This window comes from Saccopteryx leptura, chromosome 5, assembly GCF_036850995.1.
Source record: "Saccopteryx leptura isolate mSacLep1 chromosome 5, mSacLep1_pri_phased_curated, whole genome shotgun sequence".
NCBI classification, from domain to species: domain Eukaryota; kingdom Metazoa; phylum Chordata; class Mammalia; order Chiroptera; family Emballonuridae; genus Saccopteryx; species Saccopteryx leptura.
The window spans coordinates 83255159-83282335 of NC_089507.1; the positions used below are offsets into that span (position 1 = coordinate 83255159).

The 27177-nt window shown below is 34.7% G+C and overlaps 1 protein-coding gene across 2 annotated transcripts in view; it reads right to left on the reverse strand.

Annotated features, from left to right (window-relative positions):
* EMCN (endomucin) overlaps positions 1-25412 on the reverse strand; it is a 133178-nt gene extending 107766 nt beyond the window's left edge. The window contains exon 1 of one of the 2 annotated variants that reach the window (XM_066386056.1): positions 25168-25412. In XM_066386056.1, the coding sequence (XP_066242153.1) occupies positions 25168-25237 (70 nt within the window). In that variant the 5' untranslated portion in view covers positions 25238-25412. The remainder of the gene's footprint in view (positions 1-25167) is intronic. The other variant, XM_066386057.1, reaches the window with a different exon arrangement.
* Positions 25413-27177: the final 1765 nt, after the last annotated feature.

The following is a 27177-nucleotide window of genomic DNA, read 5'->3' on the forward strand; positions in this document are numbered from 1 at the left end:
TTTTTATCCTTTTCTCTCATACTAACTTGTATAGTGTTGGTCAAATAAGTTTGTAAAATATGATTTTTATGTTTGCTTGCTTATAATTTGCATTGGGGGCTGGGCAACGCCAGGTATATGTGGGTCTGTGAAATTGCAAATTACTTTCCTGCTTGGGAAGGGCCATTGTCTTGCTAATGTCTGCTGGAGGAGAGGTTTTCCCATCAGAAAGTTTTGAAGAGAAGAGAAAGGAAAGAGAAGAAGGAGAGGAGGCAGAGAGAAGCCATGTTTTACAGGGAGAGCAGAGAGAATGCAGAGTGCTGAAAAAGAATACAGTTTGTGCAGAGAGGAGAAGGTGTGCAGATGGGGAACCAGAGCTGAAGGGCTTTTGTGAGATTCACTAAGACTGGTGAGACCTTTGATTCTAGGAGAAACTGGATAAGATTCTCCTGGTTGTGGAACCGGAGAATGTGTCAGTGGCTTTGGGAGCCCCAAGTTAAAGGGAAGTGTGTTCCCTGTGTGTTTGCTCATCGGCCGGTGCAAGACTTTAATAAAGGAATGCGCCACCATTTTCTGGCTCCACTGTTTCTTTACCATCTGCCCAAATCTAATGAGAACCTGCATGTGCATGGCCATGACAGTGGCAACTACTGGCCATACACATAGTTTCCCACCCTTTAAAAACCAGTTTCAAAGGAGTCCAAAGATCAGTATTGTTTAAGTACCTGATAATATACATAGGAAGTAAAGGCTGAGTGGGTGATTAATAATCATTTAGTGTGCCAAATACCTATGTGGAGAAAATATATACAGTTGCCTCTCCCCTTATCCATGATTTCATTTTCTACATTTTCAGTTACCCTTGGTCAATCATGGTCCAAAACTGTTAAATGAGAAAATCCAGAAATAAACAATTTATGAGTTGTACATTGCACACCCTTCTCAGTAGAATGATGAAATTTCATGCCATTAGCCTTCCCATTCCTATTGTGATTAATTATTTTGTCTTGTGTCTCTGCACTGATTGTGCTTCCTGCCCATTAGTCACTAGGTAGCTTTCTTAGTTATCAGATTAACTGTCACAGCATTGCGGTGCTTGTGTTCAAGGAACCCTTATTTTTCATATAATGGCCTCAAAACACAAGAGTAGTGATGCTGGCCATTTCAAAATGCCAAAAGAAAAAAAAAAGCTATAAAGTGCTTCCTGTAAGTGAAAAGTGAAAGTTTGGTACTATCTGTGGTTTTAGGCATCCAATGGGATTCCTAGAGGAATTATTCACAGATAAGAGGGGACTACTGTATACATCAGAAGCAACAGAACCCACAATAATCTAGTTAGACTTGAGTAAGGTCTTTAATTTTGACATTACAAATTAAATCATAAGCCAATAAAGGATAAAGTCAATTTAAGAAAAAATTTAGCATAGCATTGCAAAGAAATCTGACCTTTACAATAAAAAGAAAAACAGAAAAAAAATACCCAAGTCAAGTTTTTTTAAAGAAAAATATGTTGATCTTCATTTTTAATGTCTTTGATAACAGTAAGGAAATTGAAAATATAAAAATAATTAGATAAATTATTGTTCATTTACAGGATAAAGCTTAGGAAGAACAAATATAAAATAAATAACAAAAGAGGAAAAGCCAAGAATATGCAAATTTAGTAAAGCAGTATAAAATAAAATATATCAGGAAAACGATGCCAAAGGAAGCCCCAAGCAGGAAATAAATAATATTTTATCTTAAAATCGTACTTGCAAATGAAATGGTAATGATGAGATCATGCTTTATAACTAAAAAGTAAATACTGTTAGTTTGCTTAATGTGGTTAGATTCTTTTTACATGAATTCAATGTCTATATCTGTGTTTCATGTGAAGAGTAAAGTTATCAAAGAGGAACTAATGTGAGTAAAGATGAAATAACGTACCGTTTTACTTGAGGAAACAGCATCTGAAACTAAGTTTCACACATTCCAGATTTAAGTTTCTATAATAAGAATTATCTCTCTAATTTTATTTTCCAACAAGTGTAAGAAAGTGAAAAGAATTTCACCTTACAGTTTCTGATATTTTACTAGCTGAATCAAACCAGTAATTATTTTGCTAATATAATTAGCAAATAAACTGGCAAATATAGCTTTTTAACAAATTAGTTCTCATGTAAGCACATCAAGAAATGCAAATAATAACTATAAACCAAGTTCATTAGTAAAATATACCTGCCATAAAAATAATATACTTTGGTAATAACAATGTATAACTTTTTAAGTTATCTATGTTATAAGGATTAAAAACTATATTTTTTATAAAATTGCTATACTATTGCTATACATTTGCTATTACTATTATAATGTACAAATATGGTGATCAAACATCATTCTAGTTCTATCTGTACCAGTTCTTCAGTGATAAAATTCTAAACTTAAAGAATTTAATAAGCAACGTGTATAATCCTAAAGATGTTTAGAGCTTTATGGAGCAAGTAAATAATGGATCAATTAAATAAATCCAGTCAGTATTTATTGAACATTTACTGTGGACATAACTTGAGGGAAAATAATTTATCTTGAGTCTAGAAAAAATTTTCTTGATACAAGGAGTCCTTTCCGTTTATCTGAATATTTTGCTGCACAACAAATTGTACCTAAACATGTGTCTTCAAACACCAATCATTTATTATCTTTCACAATATTTAATAAGATAGTAACTTAAGAGTAGCTTTGAGCAAATCTGATTTGGAGTCACTCATAATTAGCAATCTCTAGAAATTACATTTGGGGCTGCAATCATCTCAAGGCTTAATAGGTCTGGAAGAGCCATTTACAAGGTGATTCACTCACATTACTGACAACTCAGAGCTGGCTGTCAGTGGAAGACTCAGTTTTTCTCCACTGGGTCTCTCCACAAGGGTGTCTGACTGTTCTCACAAGACGACTGGCTTCCCCAAGAAAAAGCAACCTGAGAAACCTAGGTAGAAGCCATAATGTCTTGAAAGTCACACCTCACTTCAATTAGTAAGTCACTGAATTTAGCCTTAACTGAGAACAGTCCACTTGAGTGTTTGAATACCTAGAGGCAAGGATCATTGAAGGCCATCTTGGAGACTGGCTATCACAAGTTTACAATTTGTCCGATTAATTTGAAGCACTGATATGATTAGATTAAAAATGGATTTCTAGCCTAACCTTGGTGGCGCAGTGGATAAAGCGTCAACCTGGAAACGCTGAGGTTACCGGTTCAAAACACTGGGCTTGCCTGGTCAAGGCACATATGGGAGTTGATGCTTCCTGCTCCTCCCCCTTCTCTCTCTCTCTCTCTCTCTCTCTCTCTCTCTCTCTCCTCCCTCTCTATAATGAATAAATAAAATCTTTAAAAAAAATTTTAAAAAAATAAATAAAAATGAATATTTTAGAAGAAACTTCAAATTTTCATTTATAACCTGAGTCCAAGCATTCAAATTTCCATTGCTTTCCAGCAAATATAAAAGGGTTTCTTCGCTCTCCCTTAAAGATGGCATTTTTATTACCTACTCTGTAGCTTTATTCATGTTTTTCCTTCCTCTTTTTTATTTAACAAAACTCCTAGAGAACACAATTAATGTTTCTTTAATGCTCAACTGAAGTAGTAGCATTGCCTTATTCATTAGTTTCACCTACAAAAACTATCCCTATTTAGACAATTTTTAAACCACAAAATTAAATACTTAATGAGTCTTTTTCTTTTATTTAACATAGACTATAACTAAAAGCTTCATATGTACTAAGCTTGTGTTAGCAGATAATACAAAATTATTTATTTTCATTATCAATTTAATTTAGTTATATATATTATATTCATGATGCTAATATTTAATGTTTTGCTAATGCTTAATATGTGCTAATATTTAATACATGTTTAATGTAATATATGTACATTCTTCAAGTTGTTAAATGTAAGTTTTTTTTAATGTCCTTAAGTATATACATTTTGAGTGTAGAAATGAGTTTTTAGAGGTTAATTTGGTTTTGGAAGTAATAATTCAGGATTTATTTTAATTTACAGGATAAAACTGTATTTCTTAAGTTTTTAAGTTCAGTGTACAAATGTTATTATTCTATTTATTAATATAAGAAATTTAACAATAAAAGGGGTCCTTTAATATTTCATCTCATTTATATATTTGAAATAAACTCTCTTAAGTATTTAAAACTCTATTTATAAATCAAAAAATGTTAACATATACCAGTTTGCCTGCCTTTAAGAAATAAAGTTTTATAGAAATAACATATAGAAAATACTTTGTAAATTTTAATTAATACACAAATATGGCATTCTTGTTATTAAATTATAAAGTTAGATGTGCTACTATATTGAAATGATAAGGCCCATACATTGTAATAAAAATTTTCTCAGTTTTCCTAATGATTAAAAACATTTTAAATTACTTTTCTTATCCTGAATTATTTGGAGATTGGAGAAAGTTAAATTTAAATGAAATTAAACTCCTCATGAGAATTAAAAATTGTTCCACTAAAGGTAGTCTGTCTTAAATACCCAAAAGCATACCAAGCAAACTTCAATTTGCATGTGAGAACACAGGTTACAGCTTCATGAAGAGGACCTAGTGGAGCCCAGGGAGTTTGAGGTGCCTTGAGTTCTCTAAGTCAGCTGTTTATGTAGTGGGACAGACTTAAAAATCAACTAGTGCATATCAAATTAACGATGATGAAGTCCTTTGACTGCTAAAATCCCAAGTAGTAACATCTCAGAGAAAGCTACCACAATACAAGAAACAAACCTGAATAGAGGCAAGTCTTCCACGGAAGTCTTCTGACCCTAAGTATGGGTGAATGACAAACTTAAATTTAAGAAAATAACAGAATGAGATTGAGAGGAAATCGATAACATCTAAATTAAAGCTTAAAGGTGTCCAGTGTATCTTCCATCTTCATAGGGGTTTTGCTCTAAGAATTCAGGAAAATGATGACTTTATAAATAGTTTATGATTAATGGCAATAGAGATTTGCTAAAAAGAGATTTTTATGTCACAAAATGCTTCAGAAGGCTGCTGACATTTCTCTCCATACCTTTCTTTTTGTGGAGTTTCTTAAGGTTCTCTGATTAAATACAGTTTACCCTTGTTATGTACTAATCATTTTTAAAACTTTGACAAATCTTGTGATTTTCACTTAGTAAGATAGTTCATTTCCCTTTTAATGGGTCCCAGCTTCAATTTTTAAATTTCTTGAGTTTGGGTTCTGCATTTTATTCCTTCCAATTTTTGTTAAAATTATAAAAGATAATATGACAGAAAGGTGCAAAATATAAATATACATATAATGCCTAAATTTCCAGTTGCTTAGAAGCTTCTTGGGAATGTTCTGTAAGTTACATCCCTCTCCCACTGCTCTAGAGGTTACCCAGAGCTACTCTGATTTATGCAATAATTTCTAGCCTTTCCTTATAGCAGCAGTTTTCAGCGGGTGTGCCACAGAATTTTATGTGTACTATGTGTACATTAGTGTACCAGAAGATGAAAAATCTTGAAAATAGCCGCTTTATAGATTTACTGTCTGTGTGCATATCTCAATAGGATAAAACTTACAGTAGATTTGACTGTTTTTAACTTTATGCAAATGAAATGTATTGTAGGTATTTTTTGTATTGATATTTTAATAATATATTTTAAAATTTTTTATTTTGTTGATTATCTCTGTAGTCTCTTCACTGTCACTGTATACAGTTCATTTAATGAATAAACCACAGTTTGCTTATAAATTTGCAATTCTAGATATGAGCAGACATTAATTTTTGCATATTATAATAACATTGCTGTAAGCACACTTGTGTTTCCATTGTTATGCAAAAGTTAAGTAACTAAATTTGCCCTTTTTTGGATTGGATTGTTTTTATTTTTTTACTGATCAGTAGTTTTTCTATATATTTCTAGATAAGAATTGTTTGTTCTGTCAGTTATAACCATGTCAAATATTTTGCTATACTGTGTCTTTTGATAAAGAGTAATTCTAAAACAATAAAATATGTGTTTTTTCCTTTATGGTTAATACTTTTTGTGTATTTTCCTAGAATAAAGTTACAAGAATATTCTCCTATATCTTCTTCTTAAAGTTTTTAAGTTTATATCCTAGTAAGTAATTCATCCAGATTTGGTTTATAATATAGAAATGCAATATATTTTTTCTCCCAATGGCTACCTGATTGTGTCAGCAGTATTTATTGAAGAGGCCAATGCTTTGCCACTTCTCTGTTGTACCATCTTTGTTATTTATCAAAGATCCATATATTTGTAGGTTCATTTCAGAGGTGTCTATTCTATCTACATAGTATCACTATTGCCTAATACATCTAACATGCAACAAGTCAACAATTTTTATTACTATATCTTTGACATAGCACTTCTCCCATAACTGTTGGGAAAGTTCTCCTTTCCTGCATTTCTTCTTCAAGAATTGTTAAAAAGTTTCTTGACTTTATGCATTTCCATGTAAAATTTATAATCATCTTTTAATATTCCACAATAAAATCTATTAGGATTTTATTTGTAATTATATTGAATCTATACGTCTTTTAGGAGACAATTAACATAATTAAAATACTGGGCTGCCTAATCAATGAACATGCTGTATATTTCCAATATTAAAGGTTTTCTTTAATGGCACTCAATAATGTTTTATTATACTTCTTGTAGAAATCATGAAGATCTTTTATTAGAATTATTTATAAGTATTTGATATTTTTTTATTTTCCATAATGGCATATTGTTGTTTTCTTTTTAAACTTTTTATTGCATAGATAAAAATATAATTAATTTATATAAGATCTATATCCAAAGATGAATTCTTTAATTATAATAATTTATCAATAAATTCTTGCGAATTTTCTACTTCTACAATTATATGCTATCATCTACAAACAGCAGTCTTATTTTTCCTTTCTAATTATAATATTTATTTTTTATATTTTACAACATTAGCTAGCATATGTAGTATGTTATAATAAGTAGCATTGCTGGGCAAGATTGCCTTGTTCTCATCCTCAGAGAGAAATCTAACATTCCTTCATTCTGCAAGATGATGTCTGTTGTTTTTGAAGCTATGTTGTCAGATTAAGAAAATCCCTTATAGCTTTATTTCCTAAATGTTTCTATGATGAAGAAATATTAAATTAGTAAAAGCATTTTATGATGAATAAATATTAAATTATTAAAAGTATTTTTTTGTTCAGATGATTACATATTTTTCTTTGTGTTCTCATAGTACGGTGAATTACATTGACTGGTTTCTAGTGTTAAACCCACTTCACATTGCTAATACAATCCCAACTTCAGCACACTTGAGTACCTTTTTAATGTTTTACTGAATTTTTTACTTTTTTTCATATTGAGATTGGCCTATAGTATTCCTTTCTTAGAATATTTCTATCCGATTTAAATTTCACCCATTTGTTACCCTCATGAAACAAATTGGGAAGTAAAACCTCTATTTTTTTTTCTTTCTTTTTATTTTTAGAAATTAAATTTAATGGGATGACACTGGTCCATAAGAACACATAGCTTTCAGGTGAACATCACTATAGCATTTGAACTGTTGATTATATTGTGTGCCCATTAGCCAAAGTCAAATCATTTTCTGTCGGTGTATATTTCTCTCTCTTTACTCCTCTTGCCCCCACTCTCCTCTGGTAACTATTTCACTTTTATCTATGTCCACAAGCCTCAGGTAAAACCTTTATTTCTTTTCTTTGGTTTTATTTATTATTTAAATGATTAGTATAACTTTCTGATGACATCAACTGGACTAAAATTTTTTTGTGAGAAAATTATTAATTGCTGATCCAACTTCTTTAATGGTTAAAGGTCTACAAAAGTTTATATTCTCTAGTTAGTTTTGACAAGCTATATTTTTTCTATAAATTTATTCACTTTATATAAATTTCCAAAATTATTTGCATAAAGCTGTTCAGCATATCCACCATTAAACAAATTTTTAGCGGTATCTGTAGTAATGTCTCTTTTTAAATGTTTATTTGTTTATTTTCTTGTTTTTCTTGATTAGGTTTGGCAGAGGTTTAGCAATCTCACTATTATTTGGCATTATCTATTTCTTTTTTGTTTCATTTATTTTAGCTCTTTTATTATTTTCTCCCATATACCTTATTTGGGTCTATTTGGGTCTTTAAAAGTATTTTTTCTAAGTAATATGGTCATTCAAGGCTACAAAGTTCTCTCTAATCACTGGTTTAGTTGTGTCATGCACATTTTGTTTCTCTTTCTATTCAATGGTTTTTTCATCATGATTTCTTTGCATGATTCATAGGTTATTTATAAGTGAATGTCTTAATTTTTAAACATACAGAGATTTTAATTGTTCTAATTATATTATTTATTTATAGCACAATTACATTAAACTCAGAGAAAATACACATTCAGGTCTTTACTTGTTTCAAATGAAAGAATAGTACAAGATATCTGGCTCAAGATGTGAACATTAAAGTTTTAATCAGTTATCAAAATGTGTAAATTTACAAAGGGGTTGGGCAAATAGTCATGTACAGATTTTCAAATAAAATATCTAAAATCTACTCTATAAACCATTAAGTTCCACCCAGTTATATAAAGAATCAAAGTATGGAGTGAAACACATAGACATTATTTGAGAGGAGGTTGTCCTCTCTAGTATTGCAGAATATTTCTTTTGAATTCCACTCCCATTTTCTCACCACCAAGGAGCAAGACTTGATAGCCCTCTGCAATGTGAACTTAGTATGTGGGCTCTATTACAGTTGAAAGACATAGTGGCCTTGGATCTGACGCACATCTGAAAAATCAAGAAAATGAAAGATTGCTTTCTAGCTGCTTTGCTGTTGGACCAGGAGAGTATGTTGAGAATAAGACTGCCCATGCATAAATTATAGAGGGAGAGAATGAGAGAGTGGGTTTATAATATTGTGTTCCATTCCTTAAGGCTATGTGGAGTTGGACACTTGACCATCTTGAAGCTCTGGGTTAAAACATAGGCTTACCAGTGCTTTGGAAGGAGTAACCAGTAAATTCTCAGAATAAGGATTCATCCTCATGAACCAGTGAGCTATAAGGGGAGAAGCCCAAAAGCACACCTTTGAGAAACCCAGGAAAATACACCATTTAGCTGTTGGTTTTATCCATCTGCCAAGCCCTGGGCACCACTGGTTCTAGGTCAAATAACATATTTCATTCAATTTGCCCACTGCACCCACACCCTGCTTCCAACAGACAGGACTCAGAAAGGGCTGGAGATGCGGGGGACCCGGGTTCGATTCCCGGCCAGGGCACATAGGAGAAGCGCCCATTTGCTTCTCCACACCCCCCTCCTTCCTCTCTGTCTCTCTCTTCCCCTCCCACAGCCAAGGCTCCATTGGAGCAAAGATGGCCCGGGCGCTGGGGATGGCTCCTCGGCCTCTGCCCCAGGCGCTCCAGTGGCTCTGGTAGTGGCAGAGTGACGCCCTGGAGGGCAGAGCATCGCCCCTTGGTGGGCAGAGCTTCGCCCCTGGTGGGCGTGCTGGGCGGATCCCGGTCGGGCAAGTGCGGGAGTCTGTCTGACTGTCTCTCCCCGTTTCCAGCTTCAGAAAAATACAAAAAAAAAAAAAAAAAAGGGGGCTGGAGAGAGAATAGAGAAACAGAAAATAGAGAAAGTATTAAAAAAAAGTCACTTTGTAGATATTTATTCCACACTGGCATGAGCTACAGAAGAGAATTTTAAATTATTGTTTTAAATCAGACATTCAAATTTTCAATTCATGAACTCTGCAAATTTAGTTATCAAAAGAACTACTCATTTATTAGAATGAGCAAATGTATGGTTTTGCAATTAAAAATAAAAATAAACACACAAGTTTGCTGGCTTTTAGTACTTTCTACTATTCAACAATATACTGAAGGTATAGTCAGGGCAATAAAGAAAGAGGAAAAAAAGGCAAAAGGATCAACTTTGAAACAATAGCATAATTATTATATATGGATAACAATTCCATATATATAAACAAGTCACAGTAATCTAAAACAATTACAATTAGTAAATAAATATTAATATATATAAAACTAAAATTCAACAGCCCTGTGTGTTTCAGCTTGCAAGAATTCTGGTTAATTATGACGTTTGCTTTGTGTTTCTTTTAGAAAAGCAATCAAATAAGAAAGTTGCTTTGTTTTATGATTTTGCTTAGAGTTGATTTTATGCCTAGATGTTGCATTTTATTACACGTTTTTATATTCTAAAAAATAAGAATAAAAATTAAAAAGTCATTTTTTATTCTGAAAAAAAATAAAATAGCTCTTCACTAACACAACAGTATAATTGTACAGGCTGCATAATGCCTTGTTATAGTATAAGTTCTGTAGGCATTTGAAGAAGTGGAGGGAAAAGTCAGTTAGAATTATGCAATTGTATTTTTTTCATTTCGTTTAATAAATTGGCTTGTATACAATGAATAAAAAACCCCTCCAAAACAAAAAAATGAGCAAGAAAATCCATGGTTTCCAATATTTTCGTCAAGGTCAGAAAGTTAATGTCTATCAAATAAATGTTAAAGAAATTGTGGGAAATAAAAGTAAAGTAGAATTTTAATTACATTTTATAATTTGTGGTTTATCCTTTCTTTAAATCATTTTCTTAGTGTTAGGTTTTCTTAAGACTATCAAACATGAGTGGCAATCAGTGCTGTCAATTATTTATTGAAATATTTTAATAGAAGTTTTCTTTTTATTATAAAATGAAAAAAGAAGTGACTGGAAGCTGCCTTTAAAATTCTGAAATGGAGCTGGCAAGCCTAGTCAGCTGTAAGAAATTGCTCCAGAAACTTGTCCTTTCAAAATCCACTGAACCATAACAAACAGGGTGATAGCTTTGCAAATTGCACACCTAGTGCCTTGATGAAATTCTACAGATTCTCTAAAAGAGGTAAAGGGATATAGTCAATATCCACAGGCCTGGACAGAGAGGTGAACAAGAGAATCAGGTAGGGTATAAGTGCACATATGTCTGTAGGAGAGAGAGCATCTCTCAATTTAAAAGGACACATACTACTCAGGTTTACCTGAGTGCTGCTATGAGGAGGTATGAGACCCAGAGTTGCCAGAAGAGCTAAAAATATGACTTCTTCCATATTTTTCTACTACTGGTGTTGTTTTGTGAAATTTCTTATTTTTAAATACTATTCTCTTACCGTCTTAAAGCAGTGTGGCCAAACAATACACACTAGCAGGTTATATGTCAGAGGTTGCTAGTTCATGAACTTTGCAAGAAAGGCTGTTGACATCTTGTTATTTATCCCAGCTTATTAAGTAATGTCAGAGTAATGAACCAGTGAACAAATTTGTTTGCCATTTTCAGTGCTAGAAGTTTTCCTGCATATCTAGCTGAAATTCATAACATCACAGCTGTTTCATTTCCTTTTATGCTCACAAAATATTTATTAATATTAGTCATTTAATCCTCCCAACCCTTTCAAACCCTCCTGCCTCTTAACAGTTCTCTGGGAGCCAGAATAAATTGTGTTTGGAGTATCAAACACATCCTGACCCCACTTGAAACTTTGATGAAAATACTGTGGCTGTTTCCTTAATCAAATACTCTATTATTCAAGTGGTTAATTTTCTTGAGAAGACTACTGGGCAGAGACTCAGTGTCTATCAGTGATTATGATAACAAGAGAGAATTAATAGTAGAATTAAAAGTAATAAGTCGTATAATGAGTAGGGAGAGAAGATATCTCCTCATGAAGAGATGGTCAATAAAGCTGGAATTTAAACCTGTGTGCCTGGGGAGAATTCAGTCCTTCAACTAATATTTGTCTTGGCCAAATCTAGTTTCATATTATCCTAAACTAGCACAAAAAAAAAAAAGATTGCACTGAATTAATATGAAAATTTTCCCTGAAAGCACTGGACCCAAGCACTTTCCTTGAAAGGTAAACATTTCTGGTTATCTTGTGGATACGGGCCAGTCAAAAGGGCTCAGATGACTTGAGTCTAGTCCAGTATCTCTCAGAGAGTGTGTTGATGTATCAATGTGTAAAAATCATCTGTAGTATTTATAGGGAACATAGACCTTTCTTTTCTTTCTTTCTTTCTTTCTTTCTTTCTTTCTTTCTTTCTTTCTTTCTTTCTTTCTTTCTTTCTTTCTTTCTTTCTTTCTTTCTTTCTCTTTCTTTCTCTCTCTCTCTCTCTCTCTCTCTTTCTTTCTCTTTCTTTCTTCCTCTTTCTTTCTCTCTCTCTCTCTTTCTTTCTTTCTTTTTCTCTTTCTTTCTTTCTCTTATTTATTTATTTGTTTGTTTGTTTGTTTTTACTAAAAAGGTTCAGGGGATCTATGGAGCTGAGGCCTTGGAAAATATATTTTTAACACATACCTTAGGTGATTTTTATGAGTAGTAAACATTAAGAGCTACTGTTTTGTATCACAAAGTGTGTGTCTTTGGGCTTTCTTCCTGTGATAATGAGCACAGACAACACCAGTTTGCCCAATCCCAGTCCCCTGGGCAACCACAAGAAATCATTGAGAACAACTGATCAATAAGAGTGCTTTGAAAATATGCAATATTCTATAAGTGAAATAGATGGAGAACTGAAGGGCTGGCATGAGATTTAATAAGAAGAAAGAACTCCACTGAGTCAAGGGCCCATAAAAGTGACTAGGGGAATAATGGGGAACACTACTTCCAAATCACTAGAGCATTTAGTACTCCCCTCATCTCTCTATTGTTCTCCCTCTCCTTCTCATTCTTCCTTCTCAGGCACCCCTACAGAGAGTCTCTTTCTTTCCATCTCTATCACTATCTCAATTTCTTTTCACCTCTTTTTTACTTTTAATCTTCTTCTGGATGTCAATGAATTTCTGTCTCTCCCTGTCTTTTTTTCTATTCCTTCCACCACCAAATCTCTCAAATTTATATACAAATAATACCACACAGAAAAAAATTGTTTAAATGCCATTTGTCATTGTATACTGTGAGAAATGTCTCTCAAAGCAGAGAATAAACCTTTTACATGCAAAGCAGATACTCTGCAATAGTCCTACTGGAAACTTCCCCAAGGATGTAAACATTAGGGAATGCAACTGAAACCTCAATCCTGTGAAAATCTGTAAGAATGACAGGCTGAGAGTGAAGCAAGATAAATTGAAGCAAAATGTACAGAAATTGTAGGTTAGAGTAAGATCATACCGTTGTAGATCTAGAACAAAACTTTAATATCATTTAGGTATCATTTAGTACTCATTTTGTAGATAGGGAAATTAAAGCTTTGAGTAGTTAAAAATAATTGCTTGGCTCAGTCATACAGCAAAATTGTGGCCCCTGGTAACTAAAACCATGGGCTCCTGGCTCAGAAGACAGTGCATTCTCTACCATTGCACAGTGCTCACTTATGACACTGGTGTAAGTCCAGGGGCTGCCGCTGTCATGGCCATTCACATGCAGGTTCTCATTGAATTCCAGCAGATGGTAAAGAAACAGTCTAGCCGAAAAATGGTGGGCCATTTCTTTATTAAAGTCTCACACCGGCCGACAAGCAAACACACAAGGAAAACACTTCCCTTTCACTCATTCAGAGCTCCCAAATCTCTGACACATTTCTGGTTTCACAACCAGTAGAATCTTCTCCGGTTCCTCCTAGAATCAAAGGCTCACCAGTCTCAGTGGGGCTCCAAAGCCCCTCAGCTCTGGTTCCACATCTGTACTCCTTCCCTGTCAATATGGCTTCTTTTTCAGCACTCTGCATTCTCTTCTTTCTCACTCTACAAACATGGCTCCTTTCTCCTTCTCCTTCTGTTCTCTCTTTTCAAAACTTTCTGGCAGGAAAACCCTCTCCTCCAGCAAACATTAGCAGAACAATGGCCCTTCTCAAAAAGGAAGGTAATATGCATATCGCAGACCCACATATACCTGGCCCTGCCCAGCCCCCAATGCAAACTATAAGGGAGCAAACATAAAAATCCTATTTTACAAACTTATTTGACCAACAACTGGTCAGAGCTCAGTGGGAATAAAATAGAACTTTGTTATATTGTGCGCGCGCGCGCGAGAGAGAGAGAGAGAGAGAGAGAGAGAGAGCGCTCAAGTAACCTTTATTTTATGTAATATACTGGTAAACAATATACAAATTATAAGGGTTTGTATCTTTACTTGACAAAGTAAAAAGCTGCTAATACCATGTCACCTGTCCAAAGGACATTTTGAAAATTTATCAATCAATGAAATTTTAAATATCTGGGAATAACTGAATTATCTGATGCCTCTGCTTCTGGACATGATTAGAATAAAGTCAATCTCTTAAAATACTGAACCAAGACTTCAGCAGGGGAAAAGTAAAATCTATAATCAATGTGTCTTTATGACAATTTTCATAAATTTACATTTTATTCTAGTACGGATGAGATCTAAATGGTTCTGGATTACCTGAATAATGATCTATAAAAATTTTAGGATAGCTTTTTTTTTTTTTTTTTTTTTTGTAAGCAGGACTCAAGAATGATTCAGCACTTGAATTTAGATAATCACACCATTCTTGTGTGATTTGGACAATCAATATAAACCAAACATAAGCATTTTCTATTACTTATGCAATAATAAGATGGCAAGTCAACTTCATAAAGCAAATCAAATAAGACCAGTTAATCAAGAACATGTCGCAAAATGATACTCCCAACTTCTCTACTATATAAGCCAAGGATAAAAATAAATATTGCCCTCAAGTTACTGACAACAAATCCAAACTGCCTTGGGTATTTTTAACTCTGATGACTTTTGAAGAAATTCAGTTCTTTCTGTTAAAGCAAGAGCTAGTTCATAAGCATTATCTAAGTGTCCAGAGATATATTATGGGGGAAAGATCAATAGATATTGTCCTTGCTTCCAAGAAGTTTATATTCATTTAAATTGTAATAGACCATAATAACAGGTTTTTAAATGGTTGGCAGCACTACTTTATTTCTTTCAACTACTTTGCAAATCTATAGAGTTTTAAACTTAATTAATTGATACAAAGCTTATACCCAACAAATGAGGCTGTCAGAAATAAAAAAGAAAAAAGAAAAGGAAAATAAAAAATGCTTATTGGTTCGCATAATTGAATTATACTAATCCTAATAATGCAATTATTATTAATAAAAATTTAAATTAGTTATTTTTATTTAAAAAGGTGAGTCTTACTTTTTTAAACCTAGATTTGCAAGGTCTGACTTGTGGTGGCGCAGTAGATAAAGATTCACCTGGAATATTGAAGTTGCAGATTTGAAACCCTGGGCTTTTTGCCTGGTCAAGGTATATTCAGAAGCAACTATTATGAGTTGATGCTTTCTTCTCCTCCTCCACTTTCTTCTCTCTCCTTTCTCTAATAAATCAATAAACAAATCTTTAAACTTGGATTTTCAGGGAGACAGATTTTAATTGGGGGATGTTTCACTGTAGGACTGAGGAGCTGTCACAATGGCCTTGAGCTAACGAATTTAAGAGTGGCCTCAGTACCCTATAGAGAGTGTCCAAGACTTTGGTGTCTGTGCCCTCACATTTGCTGAATGCCCATAGGATGACAATTTAACAGTTTATATCCTCCCCCGATTTTTTTTTATCCCATGTTAGTTAAAAATAAATGAAATATGTTATACAAAATATTTCCATGTTTTGTGTGTGTGATTTTTATAACTCAAGCATTATTTCAACACATGGCAATTCAAATGTTCATCAGATGTTAAAAATATATATATATAAAGGCTTTATGGTAAAAGAACAATGGTGGATTGTCAGTTAAAGGCCCAGCCAATTCAATTTTGTAAAATGCTTTCTTATTTATCCACTGGCTCTGTGAGTTAAATGTAAACTTGCATATTAACAACTGATATACTGAATTATTTTTCAGTGAGAGGAAGGTAGATAGAGAGACAGACTCCTGCATGTGCCCTAACTGGGATCTACCTGCAATCCACATCTGGGGCCATGCTGGAATCATTTGAACAATTTTTTTTTTACCACCTGAGCTGATGCATTCAAACAACCAAGCCATCCTCAGTGCCTAGGGCCAACACTTGAACTAATTGAGCCACTAGCTATGGGAGGGGGAGAGAAGCAGATGGTTGGTTCTCTTGTGTACCCTGACGGGAATCAAACTTGGGATATCTATACACTAAGTTGATACTCCAACCACTGAGCAAACTGGCCAGGGCAACAACTGATATTTTAATAGTAATTTGTAACTTCTACATCATCTAAAATAGACTTTCTTATTTTCATGTAACACCAACACTGTTTCAACAAATAGTTTTTCTCACTTTTAGATTAAGAAAACTGAGGCTAAGAAATACTTAAGTGTCTTGACCAATTTCAGCATATTATGAAGCCAGATTCAAAGTAGATTTTCTCTCTCTTCTTTTTTAAATTCATTGAGTTTTTAAAGAGAAGAGAGAGAGAGAGAAAGGAAGGAAGATGGCAGGAGGAGCAGGAAGCATCAGCTTATAGTAGTTGCTTCATCATATATGCCTTGACCAAGCAAGCCCAGAGTTTTCAACCAGAGGCCTCAGCACTCCAGGTCAACATTTTGTCTACTGCACCACCACAGGTCAGGCCAAAGTTGGTTCTTAGATTAAGACCTAGATATTTTCCACTGACATATTCCACCTGTCAGATTAAACAATGCTTAATATTTTAAAATAGGTAATAAGTTGTTGATGATTTTCAGACTAAAAAGAATTCTCTTTAAATACAAACACAATTTTGCTTATTAAGTTGAGAATAAGCATTCTAGATAATACACCAGTCTGTGTATTTCAAATTTTGCCTGTATATATTGTGATTAAGAATATAACTTGACAATAATCTTCCTAGTATATTGTATCAACTCTAAGGTAAAAAATTTGGATGCTGTCTTTTCATTATGTAAGAATTGACATTTATACTTATTTAAATATTTGTTGTCTCTAGATTAGAATCAAATTGGAAGCAAATTAATTTTTATAAGGAATGGACTATAATAAACTATAGGACTCTGCATTCTAAAACTGAGCAAAATGTATAGTGTTACCACATTCTGATCACCATTCTAAGCATTTTATATACATTACCTACCAACATTCTCTCAATATCCCTATGAGATAGGGTCTATACTCACCCCATTTTACAGTTAAGAAAGCTAAAGTTTATATAACTTCCCCAAGTACACACAAATAGTAAGTGACACAACTGGAATTTGAATCCAGACAGTCTTGATCCAAAAAAAATTATAGATGTGATATTAAGTGATTAATTCACTAATAGTTATCTCCTCTTTGTCTTTCTCCTTCTCCTCTAAGTCTCAGAATATTAAGAGGATTGTTATCACTAAGTAGAAATTCATTCATAGCTCTGTGGGTTTGGTTGTTGGTTTAGAGGGGCCAAAGATGCTCTGAGAGCTAGCAATAGCTTCTGAATTACTCAAGTGGCAAATCTCTATTCCTGTTATTTTTATGCATTTATTTATTTTTAAAGTGAAAGGAGGAAACAGAGAGACTCCCACATGCACCTCATCAAAGATCCACCTGGCAAGTGCCCTACTAGTGATGCTCTACCCATCTAGGGCTGTTGCTCAGCAGCCAAGTTATTTTTATCACCTGAAGTAGAGGTTCCAGGGAGCTATCCTCAGTGCTGGGGGCCAACTCACTTGAACTACTTGAGCCATGGCTGCAGGAGGGGAAGAGAAAGAGAGAGAAGACAGAGGGGGAGGGATGAAGAAGCAAATGGTTGCCTTTCCTGTGTTCTTTGACTGGGAATTGAACCCAGGACATCCACATGCCATGCAGATGCTCTATTACTGAGCCAACTGGCCAGGGCCTCTCTTTTTTGAGACAGAGACAGAGAGAGACAGAGAGAAGGACAGATAGGGACAGACAGACAGAAAGGGAGAGAGATGAGAAGCATCAATTCTTTGTTGTGGCACCTTAGTTGTTCATTGATTGCTTTCTCATATGTGCCTTGACCGGGAGGCTACAGCAGACTGAATGACCCCTTACTCAAGCCAGAAACCTTGGGCTCAAGCTGGTGAGCCTTGCTCAAACCAGATGAGTCTATGCTCAAGCTGGTGAACTCGGGGTTTCAAATCTGGGTTCTTGGTGTCCCAATCCGACGCTCTATCAACTGCACCACTGCATGGTCAGGCCTGTTATTTATTATTAGAATAATGTAACTACTATTGTTTCACTATGTTGGAAAGTTGCAGACTATAGGGGAAGATTTTGAAGAACAATGTCCTTTGGTTTAATTGTAAACTATATTACCTTAGTATAATTTTATAACATCTCCAAAACTCTGTTTTCTAGTTGGTAAATAGGAATAATAAAGCTGAATTTGAAGTGTTGTGATAGAAGTAACATGTATAAAGTGCCAGGCACAATAAATGATAGATATTCAGTAGCTGTTATGATGATACTCATTTGGATTAACTTGTACCAGAACCAGTGGTGATCTCCAGTCTCTGGTTTTTGGCACAATTTAGGCTTAAACCAGATTATAACTGAATAAAAAGATTACAAAACAGTTCACATTTCAAATGAGCAGTATGCAAAAAATAAAACCAATGACATTGACATTTTTGACTACCAACCTTACAATATATTACTGACTCTTACAGACAAGTGATTGCCTTAAAATAGAACCTACTTAGAATATCATTTAGCTTATGCAACAAAAGTTTGATCAAAGCTTTTTGGGCTTTTATCCAAAGTGAAGAGGAAGAATGTTAGTGAATATTAATTAAAGTGTCAGAGAAACTTTAACTAATCTATGCCAAGACATACATTATTATCCAAACCAAAATGTTCCATTAGGAAAAGAAATAAATCCTGTGTTGTCATAGCAATGGCTGGGCTAAACATGGTCAGGGAAAATAGAGGGAAAGACACACAATGTCTAATACTTAATATTGTGGTTGCTTCTATTTAAAGACTAGTTATGATTATCTCTATGAATATATTATTCTCCAAGACCTAAAATTTCTATCCAAGTTTAGAAAACTATTTTTCTTGTGGTCACCTGAGTTTTGGGTATTATGTAGTGGCCTTTCTAAATGTAATTAACACCACTAATGACTCTCATGCTCATGTTGTTATTGAGAGTAACAATGAAAAAGGATCTTGTTTTTATCTGAAAGAGCTTTTTCTAACACCCAACAGGTACTATAATCCTAACCTGATAGAGCTATAATGACTCACAGGAATTCAGGAACAGGAAAAGAAACACTTACTGCACAGGAATATAATGTCCCTTAGAGTAAATTCCTGCTTTTACTGTCACTGTTTAGCAATGCACATCTCAATTTGTTCTCAAAGATGAAGAGGAAGTTGGAAAGTTATGACTAAGAAAAAAAAGAATATAAATTATTTGGATTAGATAATTATTTACAAGTTAAAATATCTACCTGAAACTTGAAATGTAACTTCATCAATGAAAAAAAATAGATGGGCAATTATTCAGTAAATTAAAAACTTTTCTGAGACCCTCAACGTTCACTGTTTTTTTCAATACCTAAGTATTTACTATTAGCAAGATAAAATTGCCAGAGATAAATTTGCTGGTGACAACAGTTATGATCATGTCTACTTTTAAGTAGAGACTATTTTTTAAAAAAAGGTAGTAAAAAAAGAATGGAGACAAAATACTTTTCTCCCATCCAAGTACTAACCAGGCCCGACCCTGCTTAGCTTCCGGGATCAGACGAGATCGGGCGCGTTCAGGGTGGTATGGCCTTAGACCAAAATACTTTTCTCATTGGAACTGTTTCCATATTGGTTAACTCTTCCTATAATATATCCTCCATTTTAGGTAAGATCTGTTGATAATAATTAAGCTAAGCAGAAGTTATAAGTGAAATAACCTCTAAAGCAAAGCATATATAACTTAAAGTGGCATATGAATTAACAATGTGCAGTATTTATTTAACTTCTAACTTCTCTTTTTGTGAACTTTGCTATTTTAGGAAGCCATTTTGTATTTTTGGGAAGTTGGTTTAGAATAACATTTCTCCTTGAAATCCTAACTGTAAGAAAATATTATATAAAGTATTTGATAACTTAAAGGGAAAAAACAGAATTCTATTTAGATATTTTTCTTCCCAATGATTATAGACATAGCAATTTCTTTTTCAAAGTTTTTTGTAAATTACTATTACCTGAGACTAGGTTGTCCACCTATCCCTATCCTCTCCTCTCCTGCTGGAGTTTGGGAAGTGGCTTACCTTTGATAAGAAGCCCTTTTCCTTCTCTTTGGTGCCTACTTTCACAGCCAAGAATCAAAATAATCCACTTGTAACCATGTTATCCATGTTATGTTTGTAATTCATACCTGTCTGAAACCTTTTCACAAGGACAAGGCAGTGGTCTGATAAATGACTCTATTTATAATAGGAAGAATTAAAAAATAAAAAATAGGAGGATAACCATATCATTCATTTATGCACTCACTTAGCAAATTATGCCCTTATGTGTTTGGGACTGTTACTAGGCAAACAAACAATAATAAATATGGGCCTTACTTTCCATTGGTCAAATAAGTTAGTAAAACATGATTTTTATGTTTGCTTGCTTATAATTTGCATTAGGGGCTGGAAAGCGCCAGGTATATGTGGTCTGTAAAATTGCAAATTACCTTCCTGCTTGGGAATGGCCACTGTTTTGCTAATGTTTGCTGGAGCAGAGATTTTTGCACCATAAAGTTTTGAAAAGGAGAGAAGGTGAAGAGACAGAGAGAAGCCATGTTTTGCAGGGAAAGCAGAGAGAATGCAGAGTGCTAAAAAAGAAGACAGTTTGTGCAGAGAGAGAAGGTGTGCAGATGGGGAACCAGAGCTGAGGGGCTTTACGATCTCTGCTGAGACTGGGTGGGCCTTTGATTCTAGGAGAAACCAGAGAAGATTCTCCTGGTTGCTGAAAGAGAGAATGTGTCATTGGCTTTGGGAGCCCTGTGTGTTTGCTCATCAGCTGGTGCGAGACTTTAATAAAGGAATGGCCCACCATTTTTTTGCTCTACTGTTTCTTTACCGTCTGTCTAAATTCAATGAGAACCTGCATGTGTATGGCCACAATGGTGGTGGCCCCTGGCCATATACTTTCAAAGCACTTATAGTCTAGTAAAGGAGATACGAAATGCACACAAATAACTATGACAGAATTGGAAAATAAGTACTTTAATACAGTAAGAATTATGAGCATCCAAAAGAGAAATAAATTGCTTTTCTAAGTTATTAACCTTACAATGGGCATGATTAAGAGCTTTTGGGCCTGACCTGTAGTGGCACAGTGGGTAAAGCAATTTGACCTGGAATGCTGAGGTCACAGGTTCAAAATCCTGTGGTTGCTCAGTCAAGGCACATACTAGAAGCAACTATGAGTAAATGTTTCCTGCTCCTCCCTACCTCCCTTCCTCTCTCTCTCTCTCTCTCTCTCTCCTCTCTCTAAAAATCAACAAATAAAATCTTTAGAAAAAAACTTGAAAAAACTCCAGAATTTTGGGGAATCAAGGTTAAGGAAGACTCACTCCATCACCATCACCTCCAGCTTGAGGTATTTCAACTATGAACCAGTTTTAATTTAGCATTGGATATCTCTTTTTAAATATATTATTAGGATTTTAAATGTATCATGTCCCAAATCAAACACATCATTTTCTCCCTAAACCATCTTCTATGTTTCCCCACCTCTGCTCCCAAGCCAGTTCCCTGCTTCCAGTGTTAAAATAACCCTATCTGTACAGCTCAATCACTTGCTAGTCAATAACATGTCAAATCACAGAGTTTCTGCTTCCTGAAACTTTTTCCCCAGACCTTTCTTTTCATTTTATTGACAGACTCAGACTTGCAATAACACTTGAAATAATTTTCTTTGACTTTTACCTTCCTGACTGCAATAGTCAATCTATGTCTGGCTCACAGATTAATCTTCCTAGTTTATAGCCCAAGTGTGTAACTTCCATACTCAAACACCTTTAGAGGTTCTAAACTAATTAACTATATTTCTTAACCTGGTATTCAATATCCTGAAACTATATTTCCAACCTTATTTCCCAACATTTACCTATGCTCAACCTGTGATTGCTTTACACTTCTAGACTTGACTAGACTAGACTGATGTTTAATGTTCTTGCTCAGGAATTTACATTCATCAAGAACCTCCTTATTTTCAAGCTTCATAGTTCATCATAATTTTCACTTTTATTTGAAGATGTTTCTGATGTCCTTATACCCAGAACTAAGCTAGTTGTGAATTCAACATATCACCCTAGATTTACCACTTAAGGCCTACAGTATAATAAAACTCATAATTACTTGGCGTCTCCTCCTTTTTCCCCACTTCTAAGACAAGGGCTGAGTCTGACTGATCTTTCTAAACCTACAGCATTTAACATAGCATGTCTTACAGTGTGTATAATCTATTTTTTTCCTGTGAAATTGAATGTTCAATCACTAATAAATGAATTTCTCCAAACAATTAAATTTTTCTTCTGATACCAATAAAGTGATGTTTGTTCCTGCTTGCAAATGCCTAAAACATTTAATCTTCCCTAAATTAATGTGAAGTTAAAAAAAAAATGGCACTTAAAGAGTAAATTGCTTCCAGGGCCTCCTTTTTCTTGGAATCCCTCTTTATTTAAGTTCTCTCAGTCCCAACAGTCAAAAGCTCATTGATCTACCCTTAAAAGCCGAAGAAACTTAAAAGCCACTGTAAGGGTCTGTTCAATTTGAAATATAATTTAGAAAACATCAAGAAAGAATGACAGTTCCTTTTCAGGAATCTCACATACATATTTCAACAGAACAGCTTTCCAAATTGGAAATTGTAAAATATTATACCACCAACCAAGTAATAGAAAGTCACTCACTGCATGCAGAAAGATTCCCTTGATTTTCACAGAGAGCACAAAAGACTGCATTGTATTTAGACTGACAAAAATGTCAGAAAGAAAAAGAAAGTAGTCAATTTCTCTAAATGATCGTCATTTAAGAATAAATTACTATGCAAAAAGCATGGATCTTCTTGACAACTTGTGAATTTAAGACAGATAAAATGCCTCCCTCCCCATCTCCAATAATCAACTCTGCTGATGAAATGTATTCAGCATTTTAAGTTTGGGGGACTTGTAAAGCTTTGAAATCAATGTGTTTCCGGTAAAGGGGATTAGAGGGGAAAAACTTAATAAATCGGCTTAGGAAATGCTTCATTTCCTGCACCGTATCTGGAAAGGAAAACATAAAACAGAGCCAGGTGCAACAAAATTCTACACGTGGATGGGAAAATCTCTTCCAACTCCTAGACACCACTCAGATGGTTAAATTAAGCTCCCAAGCTAGAGCTTTCTTTCTTAAGATAAATGGAGTGATTTTTGCAGACACTTGCTTGAATTGACAGATAGGCTTGTTGGTAGTGGCTGAAGAAGATAGTCATTATCTAACTGTTGGTCTCTGCTCCAATGGGAAATTATCTTACTTGGGTTAATAGTTGATTAGAAAAAAGACACTGTTAACAGAGAGGTTTGGCACATTACCAGTGAGATAAAGGAGGTTGGCATTTCCCCAAAAATGACTGCAGAAAAATCTGCCAGGTTATCTCTGGTTAGTCCCTCCTTTTTCCATCTTCTTAATGGCTATGGTTTACAGTCTGCTTCTACAGATAGTATTCCACTTCACTTTCAAAAAGACATGTAATTCATTTAGAGTTTACCAATGCCAGGAAAGCAGTGCTCTCACTGATTCTCGCAGATCTGAAGCGGACAGCAGCCTCCCCCAGCCTTTCAGCATTTATACTGACCGGACACCTGTTTGTAAGCAGGGTTTTTCACGGCTTCAGGATGCCTGTCAACCTTTCCCATGTATACTTAAGAGTTACTTCTACACTAGCGCATTGATTTCTGTGACGCTTCATAAATATTCTTTAATTTAAGAAATCAGAATCTTAGTAACTCTTCCAAGTAAATTTTATGACCTTGCTAGCCATGGCAACTTAACCCTGAAGACTTCAAGATGCAGGGTAAGCAATCATATGTGATTTTGAAAAGTTCGAAATTTGTCTTACATTTACAAATATATTTGAGAAATTAATCATAAATGTTTTTCCAGAAAGAGTTTGCTTATTTTTTCCTACATTACCACTGGAAATTAGAATTTTATAGAAAGCAAAACTTTGAAAAGAACCGAAGAAAAATGAAATTAGGACAAAGATTTTTGCCTCCTCTTCCCCAGGGCTCCTCAGTCAAAATTAATCTTTCCAAATTGTGCTCTTTTATGATAGTTTGTACTTCGATTTTCACATTTATGAAGTCTGTCTTGTATTAGAAGTACACATTTATTTCTCCCAATAGTACATTTATCATTGTATGCAAGAACAATGTCTTGCTCATTTTTAATTCCTTGCACTGCTGAGAACATGGTAGGAGCCTAATAAATATTGGTTAAATTTAATTGCTTACTTTGAATCTCTCTGGAAAGGTTAAAAGTCAGATATAATCATTTGTTACAACTGGTCACTAATATAGTCAGGGCTTATGTGTCGATGCTTATATAACCTTTATCTGAGCTTCAGAACCTGTAGTTAATGGGTAGGGTTTTTATGTCTATAATTCCCTGAAATGTGATGCAAAATGTGTGTAGATATGTGCATATTTCTCGAGCAAATACCTATAAACTTAATCGAATGAATCACCTGTTTACCCACCCCACCTCTTCAAGGTATTACAATTCACTCTGCTAGATGGCTTTACTCAGCCTCTCAATTGATCAAAGCTAAAATATAATTGGGACAAATATAGGCCAGCATATGCAGTGTGATACCACCAATTACAGCCTTTCACCCATATGTGACAATCTTGTTATTTCTAGACTTAGGTCTGAAAGAGAACATTTTAAACCAGCAGATATCACCAGATTTTTATTTCTTACGAAAGTCATTGTGTATTCCCAGTACCTTTATGATGCCGTCAACCACACTTCAAGACTGCTGCATGAGCAAACATTTCCCTTCAGTGAAAACAAACGTCCTCTCTGTGGAGCCTCATCTATGCACTCACAGTCAACACCCACACACTCCACTCAGCAAATGGATTGCTGCATCTAAGTTTCAGGGGAAGCTCCCTGATGGTAAACAGAGGCCATCAGCCCCTATCAGTGATACCTGATCCACACTAGTCAGAGGAATAAGAGAAAATGGTACCTTCGCTGTCTTCACTGCTACAAAGACAGGACAGAAGAAGACAAAGGATGGTCACTTGAAGCAGTTTCATGGTGCCCGTGGATTGTCGTAGTGGCTCCTTGCTCCAGAGTCAGCCAGGGACAGCTCCCTTCCAGGCAGGCAGGACCTTATTAGCAAATGGAAAAGGTGTGCTGAATGTGAACAGCCACTGCCCATTCCTACTTATTTCGGGGGCTCTGATAAAGAACAGGAGGAAACACACACACTCCCTTTGGGAGTTCAGCACAGAGGAAATTTATTGTTTCAGTCCCTTACAGGAACTTTTTTATTTTTTTTCTCTCTTCCTTTGGCAGCCACTTGTGTTTTTGTTACTACATTATTTTGTTCTTCTTCAACAAAAAGGTCAGGGCGGGTTTTGAACAGAAACAGATCTTTCTTGAGAATGGATCATACAGCTTTCTAACTTTTGTTTTGAAAGTGCGTTTTGGAGTTGTTATAAAGGGGCCTCATTAAAAAGTGACTCAGTTTGGATAAAGGGGCTTTAACTGCAACAGGGTTAAATTTTAAAGCAAAATCCACAAGGAATCAACTTTTCTTCTCTCTTTTCAAATTGAAAGCCAGATTAGCAAACACCACCTTCTGAATATAAATGTAAAACCTGATTAAATAGAGCATGCTCTTCTCTCAAGTAAGCAAAGAGAGTTTTTAGGGTTCTCCAGGGAAGTTTCTCAAGATATTTCTAATAGAACCAGAAAGCAAACATGTAAATGCTCACTGATCGTTCCTGGTTTTTGTTGGTATTTGTTAAAGATGAAGGAAAAATTACTTATAATACCTCGAGGATCCTCTTCCCTGAGAAATGCAATTGGAATGACCCTGGCATGGGATGCTCTTGCAACAAATTGGTGTAGATGGGAGAAATGTATTCTCCAAATCAGAATGTCAGGCAGGCTAGGGGTCTCTTTATTAGTAGTAGATACTGATTAAAACCTGGTGAGTACACAGCCACAACCTGGCTATTATTCCCCATGTGTGCCAAGTAATCTACAGTTTTCCTCAGTCAGAGGCTGCATGACTCAGCTCAGTGGATTACCTTTTTATTTACCTTTGGACATAAGCCCCCTAGACAAGAGTGTCAGTGGTTCAGTATAGATTCATCTGCTTCACCAAAAGAAACTATTCCAAAATTATGTTTTCTTGTTTATAAGGAGCACGCACATTTCACTACTGTGCAGAGCCAGAAGGATTCATTATGTAAGACGGGTTAGCGTGAATCAACTAATCAATACACTCAAGAGCATTAGCTTGTTTCATCCCAAGTTAACCAAGTCTCAGAATAGCCTCTAAGTTTCTATTTTGTGTATAAACAAGATTTAATTTTTACCTTCTTTTTAAATTAATTTTCTAATACAGACTGTCTGTAGAGTTATTACTTTATTTGGCATATCCTGGGAAGTATAAAGATAGCAATGTATGTGAATAGATGTCACATGCACATTCCAGAAATAAGCTGGGTGTGGCCATGCACTCACAGTCAAGCACTCTCATTGCCTCACTTCCTCTCCTTGCTCTGCTTTATCTCTGGGGTTTTCAGCACACAGTGTCACCACTGATGTTGGTCACAATCATTGCTATAGGAATTAGATAATATTTTGATTTCTTAGCCCTGATGCTAGGCATTTCCTTGAAAAACACCAGATACCTATTCCAAGAATGCTTGATGAAAATATTATATCTCATTAAGAGACAGGACCTATAGATGGAAAAAAAAAAAACTAAACTAAACTAAAACTAATAAAATATGCATTTTTAAATGCTTGGGCAAAAATACAGAAGTAATATGGTGCATCATTGTCTCAATAAATCAGAAAGGTTTTTGTTTGTTTGTTTTTTACAGAGACAGAGAGAGAGAGAGTCAGAGAGAGGGATAGATAGGGACAGACAGACAGGAATAGAGAGAGATGAGAAGCATCAATCATTAGTTGTTCATTACAACACCTTAGTTGTTCATTGATTGCTTTCTTATATGTG